The 24,967-nt window shown below is 41.1% G+C and overlaps 2 protein-coding genes and 3 pseudogenes across 3 annotated transcripts; all 5 read right to left on the reverse strand.

The window, feature by feature from the left end:
• Positions 1–4,897, reverse strand: LOC115744070. 2 transcript variants are annotated; one of them, XM_030679164.2, is made up of 4 exons: positions 4,537–4,897; positions 2,816–3,131; positions 1,358–1,517; positions 1–751 (listed from the first exon to the last, which is right to left on the reverse strand). In XM_030679164.2, the coding sequence occupies exons 1-4, from the start codon at positions 4,711–4,713 to the stop codon at positions 289–291; spliced, it is 1,116 nt and encodes a 371-aa protein (XP_030535024.1). In that variant the 5' UTR covers positions 4,714–4,897; the 3' UTR covers positions 1–288. The 2 variants fall into 2 exon arrangements, with proteins under 2 accessions (XP_030535024.1, XP_030535028.1); XM_030679168.2 differs by having other exon boundaries at positions 1,358–1,514; positions 4,537–4,895.
• A 1,207-nt stretch (positions 4,898–6,104) lies between these two features.
• Positions 6,105–6,956, reverse strand: LOC115741088 (annotated as a pseudogene).
• A 1,155-nt stretch (positions 6,957–8,111) lies between these two features.
• On the reverse strand, positions 8,112–9,263 carry LOC115744085 (annotated as a pseudogene).
• Positions 9,264–14,847: 5,584 nt separating this feature from the next.
• LOC125315574 lies at positions 14,848–16,438 on the reverse strand (annotated as a pseudogene).
• Positions 16,439–22,173: 5,735 nt separating this feature from the next.
• On the reverse strand, positions 22,174–23,503 carry LOC115731949 (glutathione S-transferase U10-like). Its single transcript, XM_030662618.2, has 2 exons — positions 23,060–23,503; positions 22,174–22,690 (listed from the first exon to the last, which is right to left on the reverse strand). The coding sequence occupies exons 1-2, from the start codon at positions 23,426–23,428 to the stop codon at positions 22,316–22,318; spliced, it is 744 nt and encodes a 247-aa protein (XP_030518478.2). The 5' UTR covers positions 23,429–23,503; the 3' UTR covers positions 22,174–22,315.
• Between the last annotated feature and the right edge of the window lie 1,464 nt (positions 23,504–24,967).

The raw sequence follows: 24,967 nt of genomic DNA on the forward strand, positions 1-24,967 counted from the left end.
AAGGTGAAAAATCTCTGCTGCACGAACACAAAGGTGATATATCTTAGATGTCAAGAAAGTTGGGAAAAGGAATGAACAGAGGTACAGCAGTGATCCCTGGACAAGTTTTTGCAGTATTGATCCTTTAAACTGCAGACCTATTGAGGTAAAAACCTTGCCGTGACTTCTCTAAATGTGTATGTGATTCCCGCTCACTAATGTAAGATCTCGGCGGCAAAAAATCGAGATAATCGCCGTAACATTTGAGATACTGACGCTGCAACTGTCGATAATCAAGTCGAGAAGCTTTCAAGATTCGAAATTCTCCCACAAAAAGCAGTACAGCTCCTCTGCAACAGCAGATGGGTACTCTTCCTGTGGCAAGAGCGCGCCTGGAACCTCGACGAACTTGGTGACCCCTTTGGCTCCTCGAAGGGCTTCCATCTCTGCTTTTGACCTCCTAGGAGAGCCTTCAGTTGACACGACTAGGACTGGCATCTTTCCTTCCAAACCGGCAAATAGCTCAAGAAACTCCTTTCGCCATTTTACGGGGTCAAGTAGACCCGTCAAGAAAGCAGCAGGCACATATCGGGCGCCTGGCCGTTTTGTTAGCCCATATCTGCTCTCGACAATTTCTGGTGTCACATTGTCAGGGTTTGCGTATACATGAGATTTGTACTGGGACTGGATAGCCTTCTCGTTGCTGACGAGTATGTTGTACATTATCCAGCCCAAAGCAGGGGCTCTTAGAGTGCCTCTAAGCAATCCGTACCTGATGGAAAATCGAGTGAGAGAGAGAGAGAGAGAGAGAACTACTTCTGAACTTGGGGAAATGGTGCTGCTTATAGTGACCCAAGGGGAACAATTTTTTCCAAAGGTCACCTAGAATGATGTTGGTAAGTACAAGCCATAGATTTAGTTCAGTCAAAAATTAGAATAGTGACATTTAAATAAAAATTAGCTGAGAATTTGGCATAAGTATAACTCATTTTCAACATGACAAGTGGCTTGGTGATCAAAATGCTTTAAGAACACGAAACCAAGTCCATAGATGGAATGCCAAGTGCATGAATTCTCGATAAAATTTGCATCCAGGAGAGATACCAAATCGGTACTCAACTCTTTTGGTGGATAACACAACAATAAACATGGGCATGGATTAGCACAATGAGTCACGGGCCAAGACTAAAGCAATTGGCTTTATTTTCTCCTCTTTACCTTCAAGTGATTGGCTTTATCACCAACTTGCTACACAGTACACACTACACGACCAAGTAAACAGGTAATGCACTTAGCCTCTCCCTTTTCTAACTGTTAGTTAACGACTCCTACCTGGAAATTGAAATTATAAAAGGAAATGTAAAATGCCCAAAAGTACCTTGTTTCCATGTTGGATTCTCGGCCAAACACAATAGGGAGAGGCCCAGCCCAAGTCGGAGCGACAGCACCAATGGCTCTTGGCTTCACCAAACCCTTTTTCGCAGCACGCGCTACGATTGTGGCGGCATGGCCTCCTCCAAAAACCACCAAGTCATCTGCTGGTAAATAACATAAGAGAGTTAGAAAGAGTATTATCCGTACAACTCGAGAGACAAACAAGCTATAGTACAAAATAAAAGCTTCAAACAGAGCAGCAACAAAATAAATCAGTAACTAAAGCCGACCGGAACTTTAAGATAGTTGTGAGCAGGGTTAAAACTTCTGAGCTCAAATTGCTAGTCCTCGTACAGAATGAGCATGACAAAAGGTTAGATCATTGAGCAGCCTAATAGCTGCAGATGATAACCTACTTTACTATATTGAGAATAAATGCATGAGAAAACATAAGATTTTGCCTGTCCAACACCTTTAGAATTATCTGACCAGCACATATAGCCCTATGTCAATCACCTTGTTTGGTTGATTGTACAAGAACACGATTGCTTGTTAAAAACCTTGACATTGTAGGATTTCAACTGTTCAAAATACTTTATCACAAACACCATATGATGTAGGTCGCCAGAAAAGTTTCAAATGGAGGCTTCAGTGAAGTAAATGCAAAAAGAAATTCAGCAAAACAAAAACTGATGCATTTGATCTTTTGCCCATATTCTTTCAACTGCCTGCTTATATAGTCAATTCATGTTTCAGATCCCTATTAGCTCACATCTTGACACAAATGCTTTTTTCAGGGTCTAAAAGTCCTAAAATCCTGTGGGGAAATAGAACAGATTTGGTTGTTGACTGTTGCTTTAGGTTTCACTTCACCCCTAAATGCATGCAAATTCTTTCAAGAAACAGAGAACAGAAAAGCCTAGCAACAAATATGTCAATTGTTTGGTTTAAAGAGTGTCTACTGAACCTCTAGATCTACCACATTAATAGAAGATGCGATCATAGTCCTCAATTTAATCATATTTAACTTGTTCCAATTCAGGTTTTTCAAGTAGATACTTCAAGAGATTCATCAAGGAGAAGTCAGTTTCCTCAAACTCAGGGTTCAAGCCACTATAGCTAATGATGGATCATCATGACACAAGAATTGAAGAGGTCAAATACTACGCAAGAACACCATAAGAAAGTTCATTTTCCCAATTCCAGGTGAATAAGAACTTTGCACCGATAAAGCATTGAAAATTGTGCTGATGGATGTATGAACTTTGATTTTGGATAACTGGATAATAAACAAATGGAATATCCTTTTATATCTTTTCGCTCATTGTGCCACCAAAATGGTTTTCTCAAATATAGACACTAGCAAAGTCGCAATAAGCAACGAATCATATAAATATTCTGTATGCTATCCACTGATGGTTAATGATGGAGGTACTGACAGAAGTATGGATGCTGGAGCTACCTGAGCGACTTAGAGGGCTATCAGGCGCATTTACAAAATCAACCAGGAATTTCTCCATGACATCTGCATCATAATCCATCTTTAACCGATCAGAGTAGCCCAGACCGGGCCAATCCACAATAGTAGCATGCCAATTAACTTCACCAACTCGTTCGACGATATCTTTGGCCACTAGTCTCCATTCCTCTATAGTACTCACATCAGATATTGTGGGCATCATGAGAATATCTTTAGAAGCATCAGAGCTTTCACTTTCATGCTTTTCGTAGTGGATGTTGATATCATTGTCCTTGAACTTCCATAGCCAATTATTGGACTGAAATCAGATTTAGACTCATGAGAAATATTGCAAACAATAAATAGCTGATGTCCACATATTTTAGTCGCAATCATGTATTACGTATGCTAACATGAAAATCACAAGACACCCGGAGTATGCATAACTAGTCACCCACTGATTAATATCAAGTTGCAAATGCAGGGACCATCTAACTCTTTAATTTAAGTCAATATCAGCCAGTCCACTTGCCTCTATGTCTGGCAAATTTGGTTAGTCAATACCAGCCAGTCTGCTGCACAAACACACACAAAAAAAAAAATACCAATAAAATGCTAGTTTATTTTTTACATTTAATTCCGTAATGCAAGTTTCTATCTTTGCACGACAATGCAAGCTAAGCAGCTAAAACGTGAGTGTCAAAGGAATCTCCATTCAAGAGGGTAACTAGTTTACATTGGCGAAACCTAGAGCAGTGGCAAACCACCAAACACCAATTATCAAGGAGAATTGCACTAAACTTACTGTTGCATAAAATAAGTATTTCAAAACGATTACATTCTCACTTTACTGAAATCTATCAAGTTTAAACCAACATTGGAAAAAGAACTTTGGGGAAGAGCATTTGGCCATGGAAGTGGAGTAAATGGAGCATGAACAAAGTCCACAACTTTTTGCTTCTTCACGAAGCAAATTTGAGGTGGTGGCAAATACATGAGCAAGCTTGAAATTTCTACACAAGTAAGCAAGAGGTGACCAAGTCCAAGAAGTATGTTGACTTGAGAAGCCAGCTTGCATCGAATGCAATGAACATGGTCTTCGGCGGCAACTTGAACCCTTGAGAAGCAATCTTAGTCAGTCATGGACTCCCATAGAATTATGTTAATGTGTTTGATGTAACTTTCTTAGAAAAAGATTGTATTTATGAAAAACACAAGATCACAAGGATTTGAATACAAGCACAAGTGTTTAGATTGGGAGAGTGATAGAGAGAGAAAGAGACTGCTTGTATCCAAAGAATTATGCTGTTCCTATGTTGCCTCAATAGTCAGGTGCACACTATCTATACGGTCTGCTGTATCTTGAGGATCGCCGCAACATACCTTCTACACTTTCTGAAGGGCCAAATTTATCCTGGGGACAAGTACTTGCACGCCTCAGACGCTCCGTTTTTTAAATTTTCTATTTGTAATTCTTTGAAATTGTCACTACACTTACAAAAGAGAGCAAATCCTCCATGGGTAAATAACACTTGAACTGAAAAAGCCACCACCATCCAGCAAATCGTTCACGAGTAAAATAACACTTGCATCGAAAAACCCATCACCATCCATCAGTTGTTTCAACCGCCGCGCCCCCTCCCCCCCCCACAATCCAATTAGCTTAGTAGATTCAGCCATTCAACAAACAAGGTGAATTGCAGGACTAGCAGAAGCCCACGTACCCTTGATGAGCTCGAGGGCTTATCAGCAACCGAGACGGCGGAATAATCCGCAGAAGATGAGAGGGCCTTGATCGATGCGGGCTGTCTCACGAAGCAAGGAGCTGTACGGGTCTTCCAGTGAGCGAGCGCATGGGAAGACGGCGAGGAAACACAAAATGCTGCAGCAGAAGATGCCATTGCTTTGAGGGTACGACGAAGAGAGAATCCTCGGAGGCGGGTTTAGGAGGAACTGGGATTCGAGGAAGAAAGCAGCCAAATTGGATCGATTGGAGCTGTCTGAACAGCGAACCGGAGCCAAGAAGTCAACCGAACCAAGATCTTTCGGACGTCGTGGGAAAAATCAAGCACAACAATGTTTTTGTTTCCCTTTTCCTCTTTTGGGTGGACAATGGATCTCGATTACTTTAGACTAAAAAAAGTTAATATGATAAAAAATCTCAAATTATATATTTAGAATAAATTTATTTTAAATTATTTTTTTAATGACGAAAAATTTCAAATTATTACATCTGTGATAAATTCATACCGAATTATTTTTTTATCGCCAAAAATCCTAAAATGATACTTTTATGATAAATTTATTCTAAACTAATTTTTTTTACCACAAAAAATCTAAAATTGATACACCCGTCACAAATTTATCCTCAATTAAATTGGGTTAATGCATCAAAAAATCATAAATTGATATACTTGTGACAAAAATATAGGATAAAAATCTCAAACTGGTATATCTATGAATTACCACGTGTCATCCAACTCAAGAATTTGATTGTTAGATTTAACGAAAATTAACGAAGGGCAAATTTATCATAAGTGTGCCAGTTTGGAGTAAATTTGTCACATGCGTACTAGTTTATGATTTTTTTTGTGGTAAAAAAATAGTTTGGAATAGATTTATCACATGTGTATGAGTTTTTCTGTGGTATTAACCCAAACTAAAATTATACGACACGTGTCATCAATATAACGTTTCTATTATTAAATATTAATCTCTTCCATAGACTAGCTTGGAAAGAAAGTTACTCGGCAATTCACATGAAAACTATCCCTGCTAGTCAAGATCAGCCATCCAACAGTTCATGATCTAAATTGACTTCAATCAGACCGGTTCAGCTGACTTCAAGCAGAAATCTTTTCCCAGCAATGGGCTCCAAGAGGGAAAACGAAGTTGTATTGCTGGGGTTGAGGGCCGATCATGGTTTCCGGAAATGTCTGGTATTTACACCACAAGATTGGCAAAAGCATGTGATGATCTTCTTGCAGAGTTAGATCCCTCGTCGTGTTCGGCGAACTTGCAAGTTCCGGGCAGTCGGTTTTCTATGTAGCTAGTATAATCAGTGATCAATAGCTACATAATGCAGCAGGGAAGGATGGTACAATTGCTAGTTCAGTGTCATCGCATTAGAAATGGAGAGACTGATATCTACTAAAACATACGAACTGAAATTTTACTGGGCCGTATCTCATTCTGCAAGTATATTCAGATTAAATAGCAGTGCAATTTGATATAACATCCGAGTCCGACAGTCGAAGTTCCCGCCTTATTATCAAGGAGACCCATGTAAGCATCAAGCTGTTGCGGATCCAAGAGCCCTAGCCCTTTTTAACTGAAGAACGGTCACCAGCTTCTCATGCGGACGCATTGCATCTTTCAACGATGGCAACTCCGTCAGAGCTTTCACCCAAGAGATCACCCTTGGATACTTCTCTTGGTCCATGAATTTTACACCGAGGGCTTCTTCCTGAGCTTTTATGAGCACCCAATGTTGAACATGCAACAATGTCTAGGAGTCCCATGTTGTCGCCGTTGATAAATGGCGATCCCCCGGGATAACTGCCCTTGATTCCCTCTTCGAATATTTTCAGTTTGTTGTGTACTTCCTCGACGGCTCTCTCTTGCGCTTCTCCATCAGTTTTGAGCACAGAGAACGTGGCCTCAAACAACTTGAGTCGACAACTTCCAATCATAAAATTGCTTGAACTCTAGTTTGATCTTAGCTTTGTCTTTAACCTGTCTATTATGTAAAGAGAAAATTCTTGAACTCTAGTTTGATCTTAGTTTGCAGGAAAAACTTGCACCAACCTGCTGGGGGAGAAAGCCAGCCCAGAAGCGAACTTTGGCTCTTTCATAGGGATCTTGGGGCAGGAGTCGAGGACCCTCCTTCCAAGTCTCATAAATGTACTCAATAATGACCAGCGACTCGGCGGTGGACTTGCCATTGTGAGCAAGAACAGGGACTTTCTTGTGAACAGGACTGTACCACAAGAGCGCTTCACTCTTGTTCGCCAAATCTTCTTCCACGAACTTGTACTCGATCCCTTTCACCTTCAGAGCTAGTTCCACCCTCTCGCTGAGCAGACTAACCTGCATTCCATGAAGAACCACTCTGTTTTCTCCTCCAGCCATCTCTCTCTCTCTCTCTCTCCCTCTGGGTTCAAGATTAGACGTGGGGGTCTCATGGGTTTAGTGCTTTGATATACACTGCTTTGTTCTATTTAACGTTGAATCGACAGCATCTTTTGGCTTGTTTGACAAGAACCACGGCCAAGCATCTTTTTGACGAAATGGACAGTATACATACTAAAGAATTCTATCTCCTTGAACGCGCCCAGAGACTGATTCATGGATTTCTTGGTTGATGAACATAAAACTAGATCCTTCATGGAATCTTTTCTCTGCTCATAATAACAGTCACTTCCTTCCATTTTCCTTTTCCCTTTGTTGAGCCTTCCAATGGGGAATCATTAAGCTGCAGCAGCATCCATCTCAAGTGTCCTTTTAGCTAAAGCATCGGGCTTACATAGTTACAATCAAAACTTTTGAGCCATGAAATGTGAAAAAATCGAGAGTTGTATATTAAATATATAGATGTTAAGATGTTATAACACGAACCAGATAAGCCCCCCTCACTATTTTCAGGTAACCGCATGGCAGATTTACTGTCAAACTCAAATCGACATGATGGGGAGCCCATATCTTATCATTTGAGGTCTTCAAACTATAGATTTCATTCACTTTCCTTCGAGAACAAATCTGGCTAACCTAAGAAGATGTCTTGTCCCCAGAGCAATTCCCTTGAGGCATAAGAGCAATCAATTTGCGGGCGCGGTATGTGAGAGGAGCACATCTGACAAGACTAGCAGGGGAAGAATGTTGCTCGGCAATTCACATTGAAAATATCTCTAGTAATACAAAGATCAGCCATCCAATAAGACATGATCTAAATTGACTTGAAGTAGAACTGTTTGCAAGTTAGATCCTTCATTGTGTTCAACGAAGTTGCAAGCTGCAAGTTGCAGCCAGCCAGTTTTCTGTGCAGCTAGCGGTATCAATAACTAGTAGCTACATAACATTAGCACAGTAGGATGGAGCAGATAGCGAGTTCAGTGCTACCGCATTACAAGAATAAAAAAAGAGACTAAGAGACGTAGTGAAACATTTGAAGCAAACTTCATTGATGGCAATAGCTTATTCCACAAATATATTCGGATTAGATAGAAGTACAATCAAATATAACACGCCAACGTGACTAAGGAAGTTCCCACCATCATTATCAAGGAGACCCTTAAAAGCATTAAGCCGCTGCAGATTCAAGAGCGCTTGCCCTTACTAACTGAAGAAGGCCAACCAGCTTCTCATGAGGACGCATCGCCGCTTTCACCAACGGCAACTCTGTTAGAGCATTCACCCAGGAGGTGACCCTTGGATACTTCGCCGGGTCCAGAAATTTTACACCGTGGACTTCCTCGTGAGCTTTATGAGCACCCAACACTGAGAAGACAACAATGTCTAGGAGTCCCAGGTTGCTGCCGTTGATAAACGATGATCCCCCGGGACAACCACCCTCGATTCCCTCTTCCAGCACCTTCAGTTTCTCGTGCGGTTCCTTGACAGCTCTGTCTTGCGCTTCTCCATCAGTTTTGAACACTGAGAATATGGCCTCAAACAACTGCAGTCAACACTAGTTTCATCTTACTTTTGTTTGATCGGTCTATTTCGCAATGAGAAATATTCCATCGTGGCAAATGCTCCAGTTAGAATTTTGAGAATTTCTCATGCTCCACGAATAACGATTAGGCGCAGCCCACCTATCTCAAGGTAACAGCAATTAAAGACAACAGCAGGTTGATTTAGCTATTGTGTCAGTGTCATTGTTATCGTCACAGCAATATAAACCTCCATTGGTCATGCGGACACGCGTTTTCTAGATTCTATTGGGAAAAGGGGAAACTGTGCTCAATGCGTACTCCATGTCTTTTAGTTGATCATGAGTACGAACAAGTGCACACCCTGATTGTTGAACAAGATGGTAGATCATGTAGAGCTGTAAACGAAAAGGCATAATCTGTTTGTGCTCTGACAATGGAGTAATGCAAGAAACGATCATGTACACTTTGAGACATTTCATCAAACAGTTCGCCGGAAAATTTGCACTGGCCTGCTGTTGGAGAAAAGCAGCCCAGAAGCGAACTTTGGCTCTTTCATGGGGATCTTCGGCCAAGAGGGGAGGACCCTCCTTCCAAGTCTCATCGATGTACTCGATAATGGCCAGCGACTCGGCAATGGGCTTGCCGTCGTGAACAAGAACAGGGATCTTCTTGTGAACAGGATTGACACGCAAAAGCGCTTCGCTCTTGTTCGTCAAATCTTCTTCCACGAACTGATACTCAATCCCTTTCACTTTCAGAGCTAGCTCCACCCTCTTGCTCTACTGACTAGCCCACATTCTCTCTTCTCTGTCTCGCACAAAACGAACTACGACCTCTGCCGCGGCGGCGGTCGCAGCTGCTGGAAAATGACGGAGGCGCCACGTGAGATCAGGGGTCGGTGGCTCGATGTCACGTGCTTCCCTCCGGCTTCCTTCTCCCGCATAGAAAACAGTGGCTTCTTGCCGCAGAAAACAGCCCAAATTGCTTCAGCAGCTTGGCATGACAATCCCTTTATTCATTTAGCCCAGGAACACCAACTTCCCTGCTCAGTTTATCACTTACTGAAGTCGCCTTCATGGAGAAAATCATTTTTCTTCTGATAATCATAATTTAAACAGAAAAAGAAGCAGTCATCATAATGGCCATCGAGCCCTTCGACCCTGACCTCACGTGACGCGCACGTCATTTTCCGGCAGCTGCGACCTCCTCGGTGTGGATATTTTAGGAAAAATGAAACCATAAGTATCATAATTTCCATACCCGTTGCTCACTTGAGTGATATAACTTTTTTTTTTCAATCGCTTGAGTGGCATAACCTTTTTTCCAATCACTTGAGGTATATATAACTTTTTAATCGTTTACTCGAGTGCCATAACTTCTTAAAAAGATTCACCACGAGTGTTATGTCACGTCGAATTTTCGACATTTAAGTGAACGTTTTCAAAATATTTTGGTATCCAAGTGATCGTTACCTTCGAAAATATGGTATGCAAGTGGTCGAAAAACAATTATAACACTCAAGTGAGCATCGTATGGAAGTTATTTATGATGTATTTAACCCGATTAGTTCAAACATTCCGTGCGATTCTTTCCTTATCGTATCATTAGGCTAGGCTAAACAAATTATCAAATAATCTAGAATGAAAAATCTAAGAAGCTATTGAAGAATGAATAGAAATAGTGTGAAATTTCTTGTAATTCATTTCCTTCTTTTTGATTGAATAAATTTATTTGGAAGTAAAACTGAAGTAACTACCTTTCCCATCAAATACATAATTATTATTTGAATCTACCATAAGTAATCGTGTGATCGATTTATCAATTCTTGTGCGTCATCGAACATTAAATTCGTGATTCGTATATATATGAATTTAACATGTTTTTTCTGTGGTCCATGATAAGAAAAACAGAAATAACAAAACAGGAAGAACAAAGAGAGGGAGGGCCATTAATCTCTTACATAGGAAATCATACTTAGAGAGGTTCCTGTTTGGCTTACAAACTAATTAACTAGACATGCTTTAAGTAAGTATGGTGGTCTTTCTTGTCTTCTGCTTCTTTTCAAGCAAACTTGCCTTCCCTTTTCAGATTGCTGTTCAACTACAAATGTTTTGTACAATTCGAATGAGAAATCTTCAGCGAATCACCGCCTCCTCGTTCGAATTCGCGTGCAGACTGATTCATCGTTCTCTTGGTTGATGAACATAAAATCCGATCTTTCTCTGAATCTCTTCTGTTCATAATAACAAAGTCACTTCCTTTCATTTACTTCCGTTCAGTGTTGAACCATCCAATGGGGGATCGTTAAGCTGCAAAACCAACCATCGCAAGTGTCCATATTAGATGCAGTCAAATGAAACTCCATTCAGCTAAAGCATCAGGCACAAGGTCATGATCTTGCAGAGTTACAATGTTATTTGGGTCATGACATGGGACATAACTGAGACCTGTATCTAACACACCAATGTGCTGATGTACCATGATGGTTGAATCAATAATATAACGATGAAAATGCGTGATTTTGCCATTTCTAGCGAGCAACATGGCAGATTTACTGTCAAATCAGACCAATCGGAGAGCCCGTGATTATCATTCGTGGTATTCAAATTGTAGATCTCATTCTTTTTCCTTTGAGAACAAATCTCACTATCCTAAGCAAGATGTATCGTCCCTAGAATGTAAATGCCTGATTCTGCCATTTCCGGAAAACAAAATTAGCAGATGTACTGTAAAGTCGACCGAATGGAGAGCCCATGGATTATTATTCATGGTCTTGAATTTATAGATTTCGTTCTTTTTCCTATGAGAACAAATCCTTTTTTTTTTTTTGGTCAGATATGAGAACAAATCTGGCTAGCCTAAGAAGATGTCTCGTCCCAAGGGCAATTCCAGCGAGGCAAAAGAGAATATCTATACATGCACGAAGAACATACCTGAACAGGACTAGCTTGGAAAGAATGTACTGGGCAATCACATTGAAAATATCCCTGGCAACACAAGTATCGGCCAACCAATAGTACATGATCTATGTCCAAAAAAAAAAAAAAATAGTACATGATCTAAATTGACTTCAGTCAATCCGGTTCAGCTGACTGCAAAGCAAAAAATCTTTTCCCAGCAAGATGGACTGCATTGTTCAAAGAGGAAAACAGAAATTATTTTGTGGGAGTCGACAAACCAACATGCTTATCACAAAAGATGGGATTTTACACGGCAAAAGGATGTGATTATCTTCTGGCAAAGTTGTTATCCTTCTCTGTGTTCAGCAAAGAAGGATGATATGCAGCTCGTAGTATCAATAATCGATTAGCCACAGAATACAGCAGAGTAGGATGAAACGGCTGGTTCTGTGTTATTGCTGTAAAACAATTGATAGAGAGATTGAGATGTAGCGAAACATTTGAAGTAACTTCATTGGGCTATAGCTTATGACGCAAATACATTCGGATTACATATAAGTGCAATCGAATATCACATTTTGAGTGTGACAGATGAAGTTCCCAGCGAAAAGTACACTAGAAGTGCCATAACTTGTATACGGCGTTCACTTGAGTGCCATAACTTTCAAAACGTTCACTTAAGTGCCATAACTTTCTAAAATCGTTCACTTGAGTGCTACGTCGGAGCAAAATCGTTCACTTGAGTGCTACAATAACTTTTCCAGCGTGCCACGTCAGCTTTCCGGCGGGCCATATCATCTTTCCGAGTCTACAGAAACTTTTTCGCGTGCTAACGTAACTTTTCCGGTGTCTACCGTAACTTTTCCGTCCGCCACGTCAGTTTTTCCGGCTGTCATGTCAACATGGCACTTAAGTGAACGATTTTAGAAAGTTATGGCACTTAAGTGAACGTTTTGAAAGTTATGGCACTCAAGTGAACGCCGTACAAAAGTTATGGCACTTCTAGTGTACTTTTCCCAAGTTCCCATCTTTACTATCAAGGAGAGCCTTATAAGCATCAAGCTGCTGCATATTCAAGAAGCCTAGCCCTGAGGAACTGATGAAGAACGCCCTCCAGCTTCTCGTGGGGAGGCATTGCCTCTTTCACCGGCGGCAACTCATTTAGGGCTTCCACACAAGAGGTCACCCTTGGATACTTCTCTGGGTCCAGAATTTTTACACTGAGGACTTCTTCCAGAACTTTATGAGGACCCAGTATCGGACAGACAACAATGTCTAGGAGTCCCATGTTGTTGCCGTGATAAATGGATAACTGCCCTTGATTCCCTCTTCCAACACCTTCAGTTTCTCGTGCACTTCTTTGACAGCTCTCTCGTGCGCTTCTCCATCAGTTTCAATCACAGAGGCCATGGCCTCATGCAACTGCAGTTGACGACTTCCAATCATAAACTTGCTTGAACTCTAGTTTGATCTTACTTCTGTTCGATGGTTCTATTTTGCAAAGAGAAAAATCTTTCGAGTTCTCATGCTCAATTAGGCAGCAGCTACCCATCTCAAGGTAATATCAATTAAAGACAACAGCAGGTTGGGGCAACTGATGTTGTCATTGCCTGCCTGCCATCTCTCTCTCTCTCTCTCTGGGCGTCTCTATCTCTGAGTTTCAGATTGGAGGTGGAGGATCCATGGGTTTAGTGCTTGAATTTACAACGCCTTATTCAATACAACGTGTAGTCGAAAGCATCTTTGGTTTGTTTGACAATAATCATCCCCATTATTAAAGCTTTCTAACGAGAGCAAGTGCTAGGTATTCTATGCAAAGGAATGGACGGAATGCATATAAAAGTTCATAATCTGCTCTGCAACTCAAATCAATGTGTTCATCACCTTCCCATTTGGGAGAAAGAAACGTCAGAAGATGAGATCCATCTTCCTCCTCGTTGACCCAGATTCTTGTTCCTCAAGAGATCGCGCAACCTCGTCCGGAGCGGGGGCATGGTTTGAAAATGGGAGGAGAATTACACTTTGGTCCTCAAGTTTATCCATTTTCTCCATCTTGTTAAAACACTTCACCTATGAAGTTTGAACAATTCTTGAAGCACGCACACGGCAAGTTATTTCGAGGTATAACTTTTCGACTGGATTAACTTGTGCCGATCCATACCTTCTGTTATCTAATTGTAGATTTTTTAAACATTCGAGGTGATTCGTCTTGGGTCCGTGTCATTAGTCTAGGCTAAACAATTGCCAATTAATCTACAATGAAAAATCTAGAAAAAAAACTAATCTAGAATTAGTCTAGTGACTCCCTTTTCTTTCTTTTCTTGTTGAACCTTCCAATGAGGAATCATTAATCTGCAACAGCATCCATCTCGAGTGTCCGTATGGGATGCTGTCAAACGAAATGTCACTTTGGAACACGTCATAAACATTAGCGAGGCTGCTTTTAGCTATAGCATCGGGCTTACATTGGATTGTTACAATCAAAATTTTGAATCATGAATGTGAAATAACCGAGAGTTGTATATTAAATATGTAGATGTTAAGATGTACTATCGTGATTAAAGTTAATAATATTGTAATGTAGATGTGTGATTTCACCATTTTTAGAAAATCACATGGTAGATTTGCTGTCAAACCGACATGATGGAGGGCCAATGTCTTCAAACTGCAGATTACATTCACTTTTATGTGAAACAAGCTACCTCTAGCTAGGAGCCTCTTTTCTGCCCAACTCCTCGAAAATAACGTTCGACTTGCTTGTGTTGAGCATATAGCTAGCGTTTCTTCTGAGCCAGGATCAAACTCTTCTTTTGAATATGATTGGGCTCCGTAGTGGTAGAACTTGGTAAAATGGGCATACTACTTCCCAACTTTTTGTTCTGTGGACCTTCATTCTCTTATGATTTTTCATAATTTATTTAGTTTAGTGATTGATATCAAAGAGAGTCTCAGTCTAGTCACTCAACTAATCCACTCATGGCTTGAAGCGAAGATGGATTGGGAGCTCTCTCCCAAGAGGTAACACACAAGCCAGAAGACTTTCTCTAGCTAAGTAGAGGATTTAGATAACTCCTCAAACTTCTCGTTCTTTCCATGTGATCTAATATTCAACGCAGCGGGGTAAAGCAGAGAACAAATCTGGCTAACCTAAGAAGATGTCTTGTCCCTAGGGCAATTCCCTTGAGGCATAAGAGAAATCTATTTGCGGGCGCGGTACGCGAGAGGAACATATTTGACAAGACTAGCAGGTGAAGAATGTTGCTGGGCAATTCACATTAAAAATATCTCTAGTAATATAAAGAATAGCCAACCAATAAGACATGAACTGTTCAAACAGAACTCTTTTCGCAGTCGACTAATATTGTTCAAAGTTAGATCCTTCATTGTGTTCAGCGAAGTTGCAAGATGCAGCCAGCCAGTTTCCTATGGAGCTGGTAGTATCAATAACTAGTAGTTACATAACATAGCACAATAGGATAGAACAAATAGCTAGTTCAGTGTTGTCACAGTGAAATATTTGCAGCAAACTTTATTGATGGCAATACCTTATTCCGCAAATACATTCAGTTACATAGAAGTGCAGTCCAATAGAACACACGAATGAGACTGATGAAGTTCCCACCATTATTATCAAGGAGACCTTTATAAGTATTAAGCTGCTGCAGATTCAAGAGCCCAAGCCCTGAAGAACTGAAGAAAGCCAGCCAGCTTCTCATTAGGAGGCATTGCCTCTTTCACCAATGGCAGCTCAGTTAGAGCTTTCACCCAGGAGGTCACCCTTGGATACTTCTCCGGGTCCAGATATGTTACGCCGAGGAACTCCTCGTGAACTTTATGAGCACCCAATATTGAGCAGACAACAATGTCCAGGAGTCCCAAGTTACTGCCGCTGATAAATGGTGATCCCCCGGGATAACCACCCCTTGATTCCCTCTTCCAACACTGCCAGTTTCTCGTGCACTTCCTTGACAGCTCTCGCTTGCGCTTCTCCATCAGTTTTGACCGCAGAGAACATGGCTTCAAACAACTGCAGTCAACAACTTCCAATTTGAAAGTTGCTTGAACTCTAGTTTCACCTTACTTTTATTTAATCGGTCTATTTCGCAAAGAGAAAATATTTCACCGTAAAATTTTGAGAAGTTCTCATGTTCCATGAATAACAATTAGGCAGCAGCCTACCTATCTCAAGGTGATAGCAATTAAGGACAACAGCAGATTGATACATCTGTTGTATCAGGACTACACGCGTTCTCCAGATTCTGTTGGGAAAAAAGGATACTTGTCCTCAATTCCCACTCCATGGCCCTGTTTGGTTCAGCATTTGACCAAGGGACTTTGAGAAAATGCAAATACCTTTAGGTTAAAGGCCTTTTTCAAAATGCACATGTCTTTTAATTGATCACTAGTACGAACAAGTGCACACAGTGATTGTTAAACAAGAACGTTTCATCAAACAGTTTGCTGGAAAATTTGCACTGACCTGCCCTTGGAGAAAGCCAGCCCAGAAGCGAACTTTGGCTCTTTCATAGGGATCTTGGGGCAAGAGGGGAGGACCCTCCTTCCATGTCTCCTCGATGTACTCGACAATGACTAGGGACTCGGCGATAGGCTTGCGGTCGTGAACAAGAACAGGGATTTTCTTGTGAACAGGATTGAGGCGCAAGAGCAGTTCGCCCTTGTTGATCAAATCTTCTTCCACGTACTCATACTCGATGCCTTTCACTTTCAGACCTAGCTCCACGCTCATGCTGTACGGACTTGCCCACATTCCGTGAAGAACTACTCTGCCTGCCATCTCTCTCTCTCTCTCTCTCTCTCTCTCTTCTCTGGGCTTCTCTGTCTCTGAGTTTCAGATTGGACATGGAGGATCCATGGTTTTAGTACTTAAATATACACTGCATTGTTCAAGTCAAGGTGGAGTCGAAAGCATCTCTGGCTTGTTTGACCAGATCCATCGCCATTATTGAAGCTTTCTGACGCGGGCAGGTGGTAGCAGCCTAGCAGGTATTATCTGCAATAAATGGACGGACTAAAAGAAAATTATCTGCTCTGGAATTCAACTCAATGTGTTCTTCTCCCTTCCATTTCCACACTTTGGTCCTAGAGGTGTCACATGGGTGAGTCCGATCAAATATGATCCGACTCGTATGGACCTATTTAATCCGTTTTGACCCATATTTAATAATTCATACTCTATCCAACACATAACTAATACATACCCGACTCATTTTGACCAATATTACCAAAATATACTAATATAAAACCAATATGCACCTCTACCCACCTTTGCCCTCCCCTACTACCTCCACCTACCGTCCATCACTGCCGTCGCAGCCCGCCGCTCGATTCCTACAGAAGTGCCTAAAGCAAATATTTTTCTATCCATATAACTACTCGGACATCTTATGAAAACAGAGAAGTCATTCTCGAGTTAATGATTCTATCAACCACTCGAGAATACACGAGTCTGTGACTACTGTAGTTTCTCTCTATTCTTATCTTCATCGTCAAAAGGACTCAATCGTGGAGTTTCGAAATTCAATGAGCCATTAACATATAACTTCAAACTGAACATATTGCCAAAATCAAAAGGTCGTATGCCAATGTTAAAACTTCAGCCCGCATGACACGATTCCACATATTCATTCAATTACGCTCACATTTTCCATTTTTCTTTCTCTTTTTTACTGCTGGTCTTCTAATGCACGACCGACATAAGCCCCTTGGAGTCGTCTTCTTCACAGTGTCTTCCACAGGAGCTCATCTAGGACTACCAAATTGGGGGGGGCGGGGTGGGGGCGGGGGGTGGTGTGATTTCGACCTTTTTTTTTTTTTTATCACCAACTGCCACTAAGGCCACCGGCGCCGGCCATCAAAGCCACCGCCGGACAGCCACTGACAACCACAAAAAAAAAAAAAAAGAACGTCCAACTTGACGAGATTCTGAGCGAGATATGACCAGACAACTGTGGCTCAAACCGAGGCATAAAATGGACAAGCAGACTTGCAGGAACTACTCTACAGGCAAACCAAAGTGCAAACCGCAGGATAAACACGCTCAAAGCTCGCAGATCCGGCTGGATTTTTTTTTTTGGGCTCACTCAAGCACATCATTGAACGGGCGGCGTGTAGCATACAAAAAAAACATTATGAGAGCTCATTGTCGAGCCATTTGACGAAAGGCACGACATCCTCAATGCCCGTGAACACGGCTTCCTTGAAATCCTCAATACCCATGAACGGTGCGGCGGGCGGCGATGGACGAGCGGTGGCAATGGCACAGTGGTGGGCACTTGGAAAGCTATAACCCATTGGTCAAAATGGATTGAAAATGGGTTGAGCTAAAAACCCATTAAAACCCATATTTGAATAGGTTTTGTAAGCTTTGACCCATACTTAATCCATTTTTTAAATTTAGTGAACCCACATATGATTCAAGTGTATAAAAGTGAGTTAAAAAGTGGGTCAATGACCCATATTGACATCTCATTTGATCCTCAAGTTTATGTTATTACTGATATATTCAGCTAATTCACTCAAACTTCTAGTTGCACATAGAGAGATGGAATGAAAAACATAAACTTCATCATTTCAGAAAAAACTATCAAGTACAAGCAAAATAGAAACCTTTTTAGAACCTCTCTCGACATAACGTCTTCACTTTGTGAAAGTACTGTGCGATCGTTATGTCGCGTTGCGCCAGCAACAATAACTCACTTTCTAAGAGTTGGAGCTTTGTATCGTTCTTCTTAGAGAACAGTTTGGCGAATGTATCCCAAGCTTCTTTGGGAGTTTCCGCATCCGGGATATGCTCCAGCACATCTTTTTCAACCGTCGTCTTCAAAACGAACATGGCTTTGCGCGCTTTAATCTTCCACTTCCACAATGTCCCATTCGCATCTTCGGTCTCCGGTTGTCTCACATCATTTCCATTTACAACCTCCCACAAATCCTGGCCCTGAATGTAAGATATCATGCAGGTAGACCAAGAATTGTAGTTCTGGTTGTTAATGTTAAATATGTCTCAAATTTTGAATTTGTTTACGGATATAGGTTGATTTGTTAAATATGCAAGATTTGACCGATCAAGAAGTGAGTTCTTTGAATCTCGTGCAATGGAGGACGTGTTCAACAGAAAGTGAATATTGGACACTACAGTACAAAATAAGGGGCACATGTGCTATAAATATGTGTATTCATTATTTAGGGATAAAAAAAAATCTTTTGTCAGGAAAGAAAAAAAGGAACAAGGGTTTCTTGGCCTTTACTTCTATCCTGCAGTAGCCGCCAGAGATATGAGGTTAAAAAAAAGGAGACTTTGTGGGCCCTTCTTCTAGCCTTGTTCTGAATAGCCAAGGTAGAGAGCACGACGAGCCGTACAAAACGGAAAAAGACGCCGCGCAGAGTAACCTTTTGTAGAGAAGGACGAGCAGACGGAGACGTTCTTCCGATCGCGCGAAGAAGTCGGAAGAGAGAAAATTTGGTCGTGAGTTTTATTATATCCAATTAAGTTGTTTAATGTGAGAAACACGAGCGTATTGAGCGATTGTAATTTCGATTCTCCGATTTTAGTGGATTGTTCTTTCTGACTCTCCCGTGGATGTAGGTACCGATATTCGGACCGAACCACGTAATCTCTGGTGTCCTTTATTATTCATCGTTATTTTTCTAGGCTTTTCGCATTGATTTATTTGCAAGATTTGGGTTAGTTTTCGCGCGTTATATTACAACGGTTAAGCTTCTTGATTCCGCCAACGACTTGAAGATCACCCATCTTGGCAATAGAGATGCTCACCAAATACCTAGAACCTGGCTCGATACCAGGATTGTTGAAAGAACAAGCGGCAAGGATGGTTCAATAACCTCTAAACAATTTGATATCACTATTGTAATTTGATCAAATAAGCTCGGAGAAGCAGACACTTGAGAGAATTGCTGCTACAACTCTAATGTTTTATTCATCGGATCATAGGTCTATTAAAAATAGGCATAACATCCAAAACCACTTAGCAAGAAAATAGCAACCGAATAGCAATAACAAAAATCCACTAACATATCCCACTAACTAGAACATGTGTAGAAACAGACTCTTACAACCTATGACTCCACTACTACATTATTGAAGACACGTAAAACTAGTGGTATCAATAATCAAATTAGCAACAAAATACAGCACAGTAGGACGAAATGAACGACTAGTTCAGTTTTCTTGCGGCAAAACAATTGATAGAGAGACTCAGCTGTAGTGGAACATTTGAAGTAAACTTTATTGATGGCAACAACTTATTCCACAAATACGTTCGGGTTACCTAGAAGTGCAATCGAATATAACATGTTGAGTGTGACAGATGAAGTTCCCAACTTTATTATCAAGGAGAACCTTATAAGCATCGAGCTGCTGCGGATTCAAGAAGCCTAGCCCTGAGGAACTGAAGAACGCCCACCAGCTTCTCATGGGGAGGCATGGCCTCTCTCACCAATGGCAACTCATTTAGAGCTTCCACACAAGAGGTTACCCTTGGATACTTCTCTGGGTGCAGAATTTTTGCACTGAGGACTCCTTCCAGAATTTTATGAGGACCCGGTATTGGACAGACAACTATGTCTAGGCGTCCCATGTTGTTGCCATTGATAAATGGGAACCCCACGGGATAACTGCCCTTGATTCCCTCTTCCAACACCTTCGGTTTCTCGTGCACTTCCTTGACAGCTTTCTCTTACGCTTCTCCATCAGTTTCGATGACAGAGGCCACGCCCCCTTACAATTGCAGTAAACAACTTCCAATCATAAACTTGCTTGAACTCTAGTTTGATCTTATTTTTGTTCGATCGTTCTATTTTGCAAAGAGAAAATCTTTCTGGTTCTCATGCTCAATTAGGCAGCAGCTACCCATCTCAAGGTAATATCAATTAAAGACAACAGCAGGTTGGTGCAACTGATGTTATCATTGCCTGCCTGCCATCTATCTCTCTCTCTCTCTGGGCGTCTCTATCTCTGAGTTTCAGATTGGAGGTGGGAGATCCATGGGTTTAGTGCTTGAATTTACAACGCCTTATTCGATACAACGTGTAGTCGAAAGCATCTTTGGTTTGTTTGACAATAATCATCCCCATTATTAAAGCTTTCTAACGAGAGCAAGTGCTAGGTATTCTATGCAAAGGAATGGACGGAATGCATATAAAAGTTCATGATCTGCTCTGCAACTCAAATCAATGTGTTCATCACCTTCCCATTTGGGAGAAAGAAATGTCAGAAGATGAGGTCCATCTTCCTCCTCGTTGACCCAGATTCTTGTTCCTCAAGAGATCGCGCAACCTCGTCCGGAGCGGGGGCATGGTTTGAAAATGGGAGGAGAATTACAATTTGGTCCTCAAGTTTATCCATTTTCTCCATCTTGTTAAACACTTCACCGATGAAGTTTGAACAATTCTTGAAGCACGCACACGGCAAGTTGTTTCGAGGTATAACTTTTGGGCTGGATTAACTTGTACCTATCCATGCCTTCTCTTATCTAATTGTAGATATTTTAAACATTCGAGGTGATTCGTCTCGGGTCTGTGTCATTAGTCTAGGCTAAACAATTGCCAATTAATCTACGATGAAAAATCTAGAAAAAAAACTAATCTAGAATTAGTCTAGCGACTCCCTTTGCTTTCTTTTCTTGTTGAACCTTCCAATGGGGAATCGTTAAGTTGCAACAACATCCATCTCGAGTGTCCGTATGGGATGCAGTCAAACGAAATGACACTTATGGAACACATCATAGACATTAGCGAGGCTGCTTGTAGCTAAAGCATTGGGCTTACATTGGATTGTTACAATCAAAACTTTGAATCATGAATATGAAATAACCGAGAATTGAATATTAAACATGCAGATGTTAAGATGTATTATCATGATTAAAGTTAATAACATTGTAATGTAGATAGCGTGATTTCACCATTTTTAGAAAATCACATGGTAGATTTGCTGTCAAATCGACATGATGGAGGGCCCATGTCTTCAAACTGCAGATTGCAATCACTTTTATGTGAAACAAGCTACCTCTAGCTAGGAGCCTCTTTTCTTTCTGCCCAACTCCTCGAAAACAATGTTCGACTTGTTTGTGTTGAGCATATAACTAGCTTTCCTTCCGAGCCATGATCGAACTCTTCTTTTGAATATGATTGGGCTCTGCAGTGGTAGAACCTGGTAAAATGGGCGTACTACTTCCCAACTTTTTGTTTTGTGGACCTTCATTCTCTTATGATTTTTCATAATTTATTTAGTTTAGTGATTGATATCAAAGAAAGTTTCAGTCTAGTCACTCAACTAATCCACTCATGGCTTGAAGAGAAGATGGATTGGGAGCTCTCTCTCGGGAGGTAACACACAGGCCATAAGACTTTCTCTAGCTAAGTAGAGGATTTAGATACCTCCAAAAAATGCAGCAGGTAGAGCGGAGAACAAATCTATGTCTTGTCCCTAGGGCAATTCCCTTGAGGCATAAGAGAATCTATTTGCGGGCGGGGTACGCGAGAGGAACATATTTGACAAGACTAGCAGGGGAAGAATGTTGCTGGGCAATTCACATTAAAAATATCTCTAGTAATGTAGAGAATAGCCATCCAATAAGACATGAACTGTTCAAACAGAACTCTTTTCGCAGTGGACTAATATTGTTCAAAGTTAGATCCTTCATTGTGTTCAGCGAAGTTGCAAGATGCAGCCAGCCAGTTTTCTATGCAGCTGGTAGTATCAATAACTAGTAGTTACATAACATAGCACAATAGGATAGAACAAATAGCTAGTTCAGTGTCATCGCACTGAAACATTTGCAGCAAACTTTATTGATGGCAATACCTTATTCCGCAAATACATTCGGTTACATAGAAGTGCAGTCTGATACAACATGCGAACGAGACTGATGAAGTTCCCACCATTATTATCAAGGAGACCTTTATAAGCATTAAGCTGCTGCAGATTCAAGAGCCCTAGCCCTAAAGAACTGAAAAAAGTCAACCAGCTTCTCATTAGGAGGCATTGCCTCTTTCACCAATGGCAACTCAGTTAGAGATTTCACCCAGGAGGTCACCCTTGGATACTTCTCCGAATCCAGATATGTTACGCCGAGGACCTCCTCGTGAACTTTATGAGCACCCAATATTGAGCAGACAACAATGTCCAGGAGTCCCAAGTTGCCGCCGCTGATAAATGGTGATCCCCCGGGATAACCACCCTTGATTCCCTCTTCCAGCACCGCCAGTTTCTCGTGCCCTTCCTTGACAGCTCTCGCTTGCGCTTCTCCATCAGTTATGACCACAGAGAACATGGCCTCAAACAACTGCAGTCAACAACTTCCAATTTGAAAGTTGCTTGAACTCTAGTTTCACTTTACTTTTATTTAATCGGTCTATTTCGCAAAGAGAAAATATTTCACCCTAAAATTTTGAGAAGTTCTCATGCTCCATGAATAACAGTTAGGCCGCAGCCTACCTTATCTCAAGGTAATAGCAATTAAGGACAACAGCAGATTGATACAACTGTTGTATCAGGACTACACGCGTTCTCCAGATTCTGTTGGGGAAAAAGGAAACTTGTCCTCAATTCCCACTCCATGTTTTTTAATTGATCACTAGTACGAACAAGTGCACCCACTGATTGTTAAACAAGAACGTTTCATCAAACAGTATGCAGGAAAATTTGCACTGACCTGCCGTTGGAGAAAGCCAGCCCAGAAGCGAACTTTGGCTCTTTCATAGGGATCTTGGGGCAAGAGGGGAGGACCCTCCTTCCATGTCTCCTCGATGTACTCGACAATGACCAGGGACTCGGCGATGGGCTTGCCGTTGTGAACGAGAACAGGGATTTTCTTGTGAACAGGATTGAGACGCAAGAGCACTTCGCTCTTGTTCATCAAATCTTCTTCCACGTACTCATACTCGACGCCTTTCACTTTCAGACCTAGCTTCACGCTCATGCTGTACGGACTTGCCCACATTCCGTGAAGAACTACTCTGCCTGCCATCTCTCTCTCTCTCTCTCTCTGGGCTTCTCTGTCTCTGAGTTTCAGATTGGACATGGAGGATCCATGATTTTAGTGCTTAAATAGACAATGCATTGTTCAATTCAAGGTGGAGTCGAAAGCATCTCTGGCTTGTTTCCATTATTGAAGCTTTCTGACGACGGCAGGTGGTAGCAGGTATTCTCTCCAATAAATGGACTAGATGTGGCCAAACTGGAACTGGGCCTTGAATCGGCCCGTTGACCGGCCCCACGGTTCCGAACCGTTGGTTCTGGACCAGTTCCGACCCGTTTATTTTTTTGTTAAAAAAAGTGGGCCTAGTGCCGGTGGGGCAAAGACAACCCCTGGCCCTGCCCCAAAAAGAGCCGTTGCAAGTTTTTTAAAAAAAATTGATTTTTTTTAATTCTTCTCTATAAATATCTATTCTTCCTCTTTCATTTTTCTCACAAATCTTCTCAACAATTCTCTCAAATTAACTCAATTCTCCCAAATTCTCTCAATCTGCTCAATTCTCTCAATCCCGCCTCAATTCTCTTAACCGGATTTCCGATCAATTCTCTCAAAAATGGTAAGTGGAAGCAGAAATACGGGAAATGACAAGATTACTATGGGAGATTCCGAGTATCCTATTCTTGAATATGATCCTCGTGAGTATGCATGTTGGGAAGACGATCAACGTTATTCCTATTCCGAACGTCGAGCGCATCTCAACAAAAAAAAGTCTTTATCCTCCTACTGGTGTTGAAGAAACGTCGAATGTAAATGAGCCGGAACAGTAAGGCCGAGAAAGTACATCTGACTTGTGACTACACTTCGACAAGATACGTGATGAAGGCCAAGGTAAGTATAATATAAATTGTAAATATTGTTCGCAAACATACAAATTTACGAGAGGAGACGGCTACGGAACATTCCGTCGGCATCTGACGAAAAAACATCCAACGCAAACGGGGATCGACACTACGTAACAACAAATTTTCGGGCACGCAAATTCTAATTCTCATCCTTTATTCCGTTACACTAATGCACTTTATAAACAAACATTAGCTGAATATGTTGCCCCGATAATGTTTCGTTTTACTCTTGCGAAAATTTTAATTTGAAATATTTGATAAATACTGCGTTGGTTCCGCAAGCACCAACTATTCTAAAAAGTACTCTTAAACGCGAATATTCTGCGTTAGTTACGCAAGCACCAACTATTCTAAAAAGTACTCTTAAACGTGAACTTTTCCATCTTTATAAAAAACAAAAAAAATCTTTAGCAAAATTTTTTGCGGAATTCAATGGACGTGTGCATTTAGATAGCAATATTTGGAGTGATCCTTGGCAAATTCATTCTTATATGAGTGTCACGTGTCATTTGATAGGTGACCACTGGACCATTCAAAAAAAACTTATTGTATTTCGAGTTTTTGATGAAAAATATTCGGCTCATAATATTTATAGAATAATTAGGCAAGTTTTAGAAGAATATAATTTGATAAATAAAGTATTTTCAATTGGTTTTGATAATGTCGCCGCAAATACCGCTTCCATTCCCGAATTAGAAAATATTTGGAAACCCTCTTTTGGTGGATAATTTTTTCATATTAG

The sequence above is a fragment of the Rhodamnia argentea genome, chromosome 6, assembly GCF_020921035.1.
Source record: "Rhodamnia argentea isolate NSW1041297 chromosome 6, ASM2092103v1, whole genome shotgun sequence".
Lineage (NCBI taxonomy): Eukaryota > Viridiplantae > Streptophyta > Magnoliopsida > Myrtales > Myrtaceae > Rhodamnia > Rhodamnia argentea.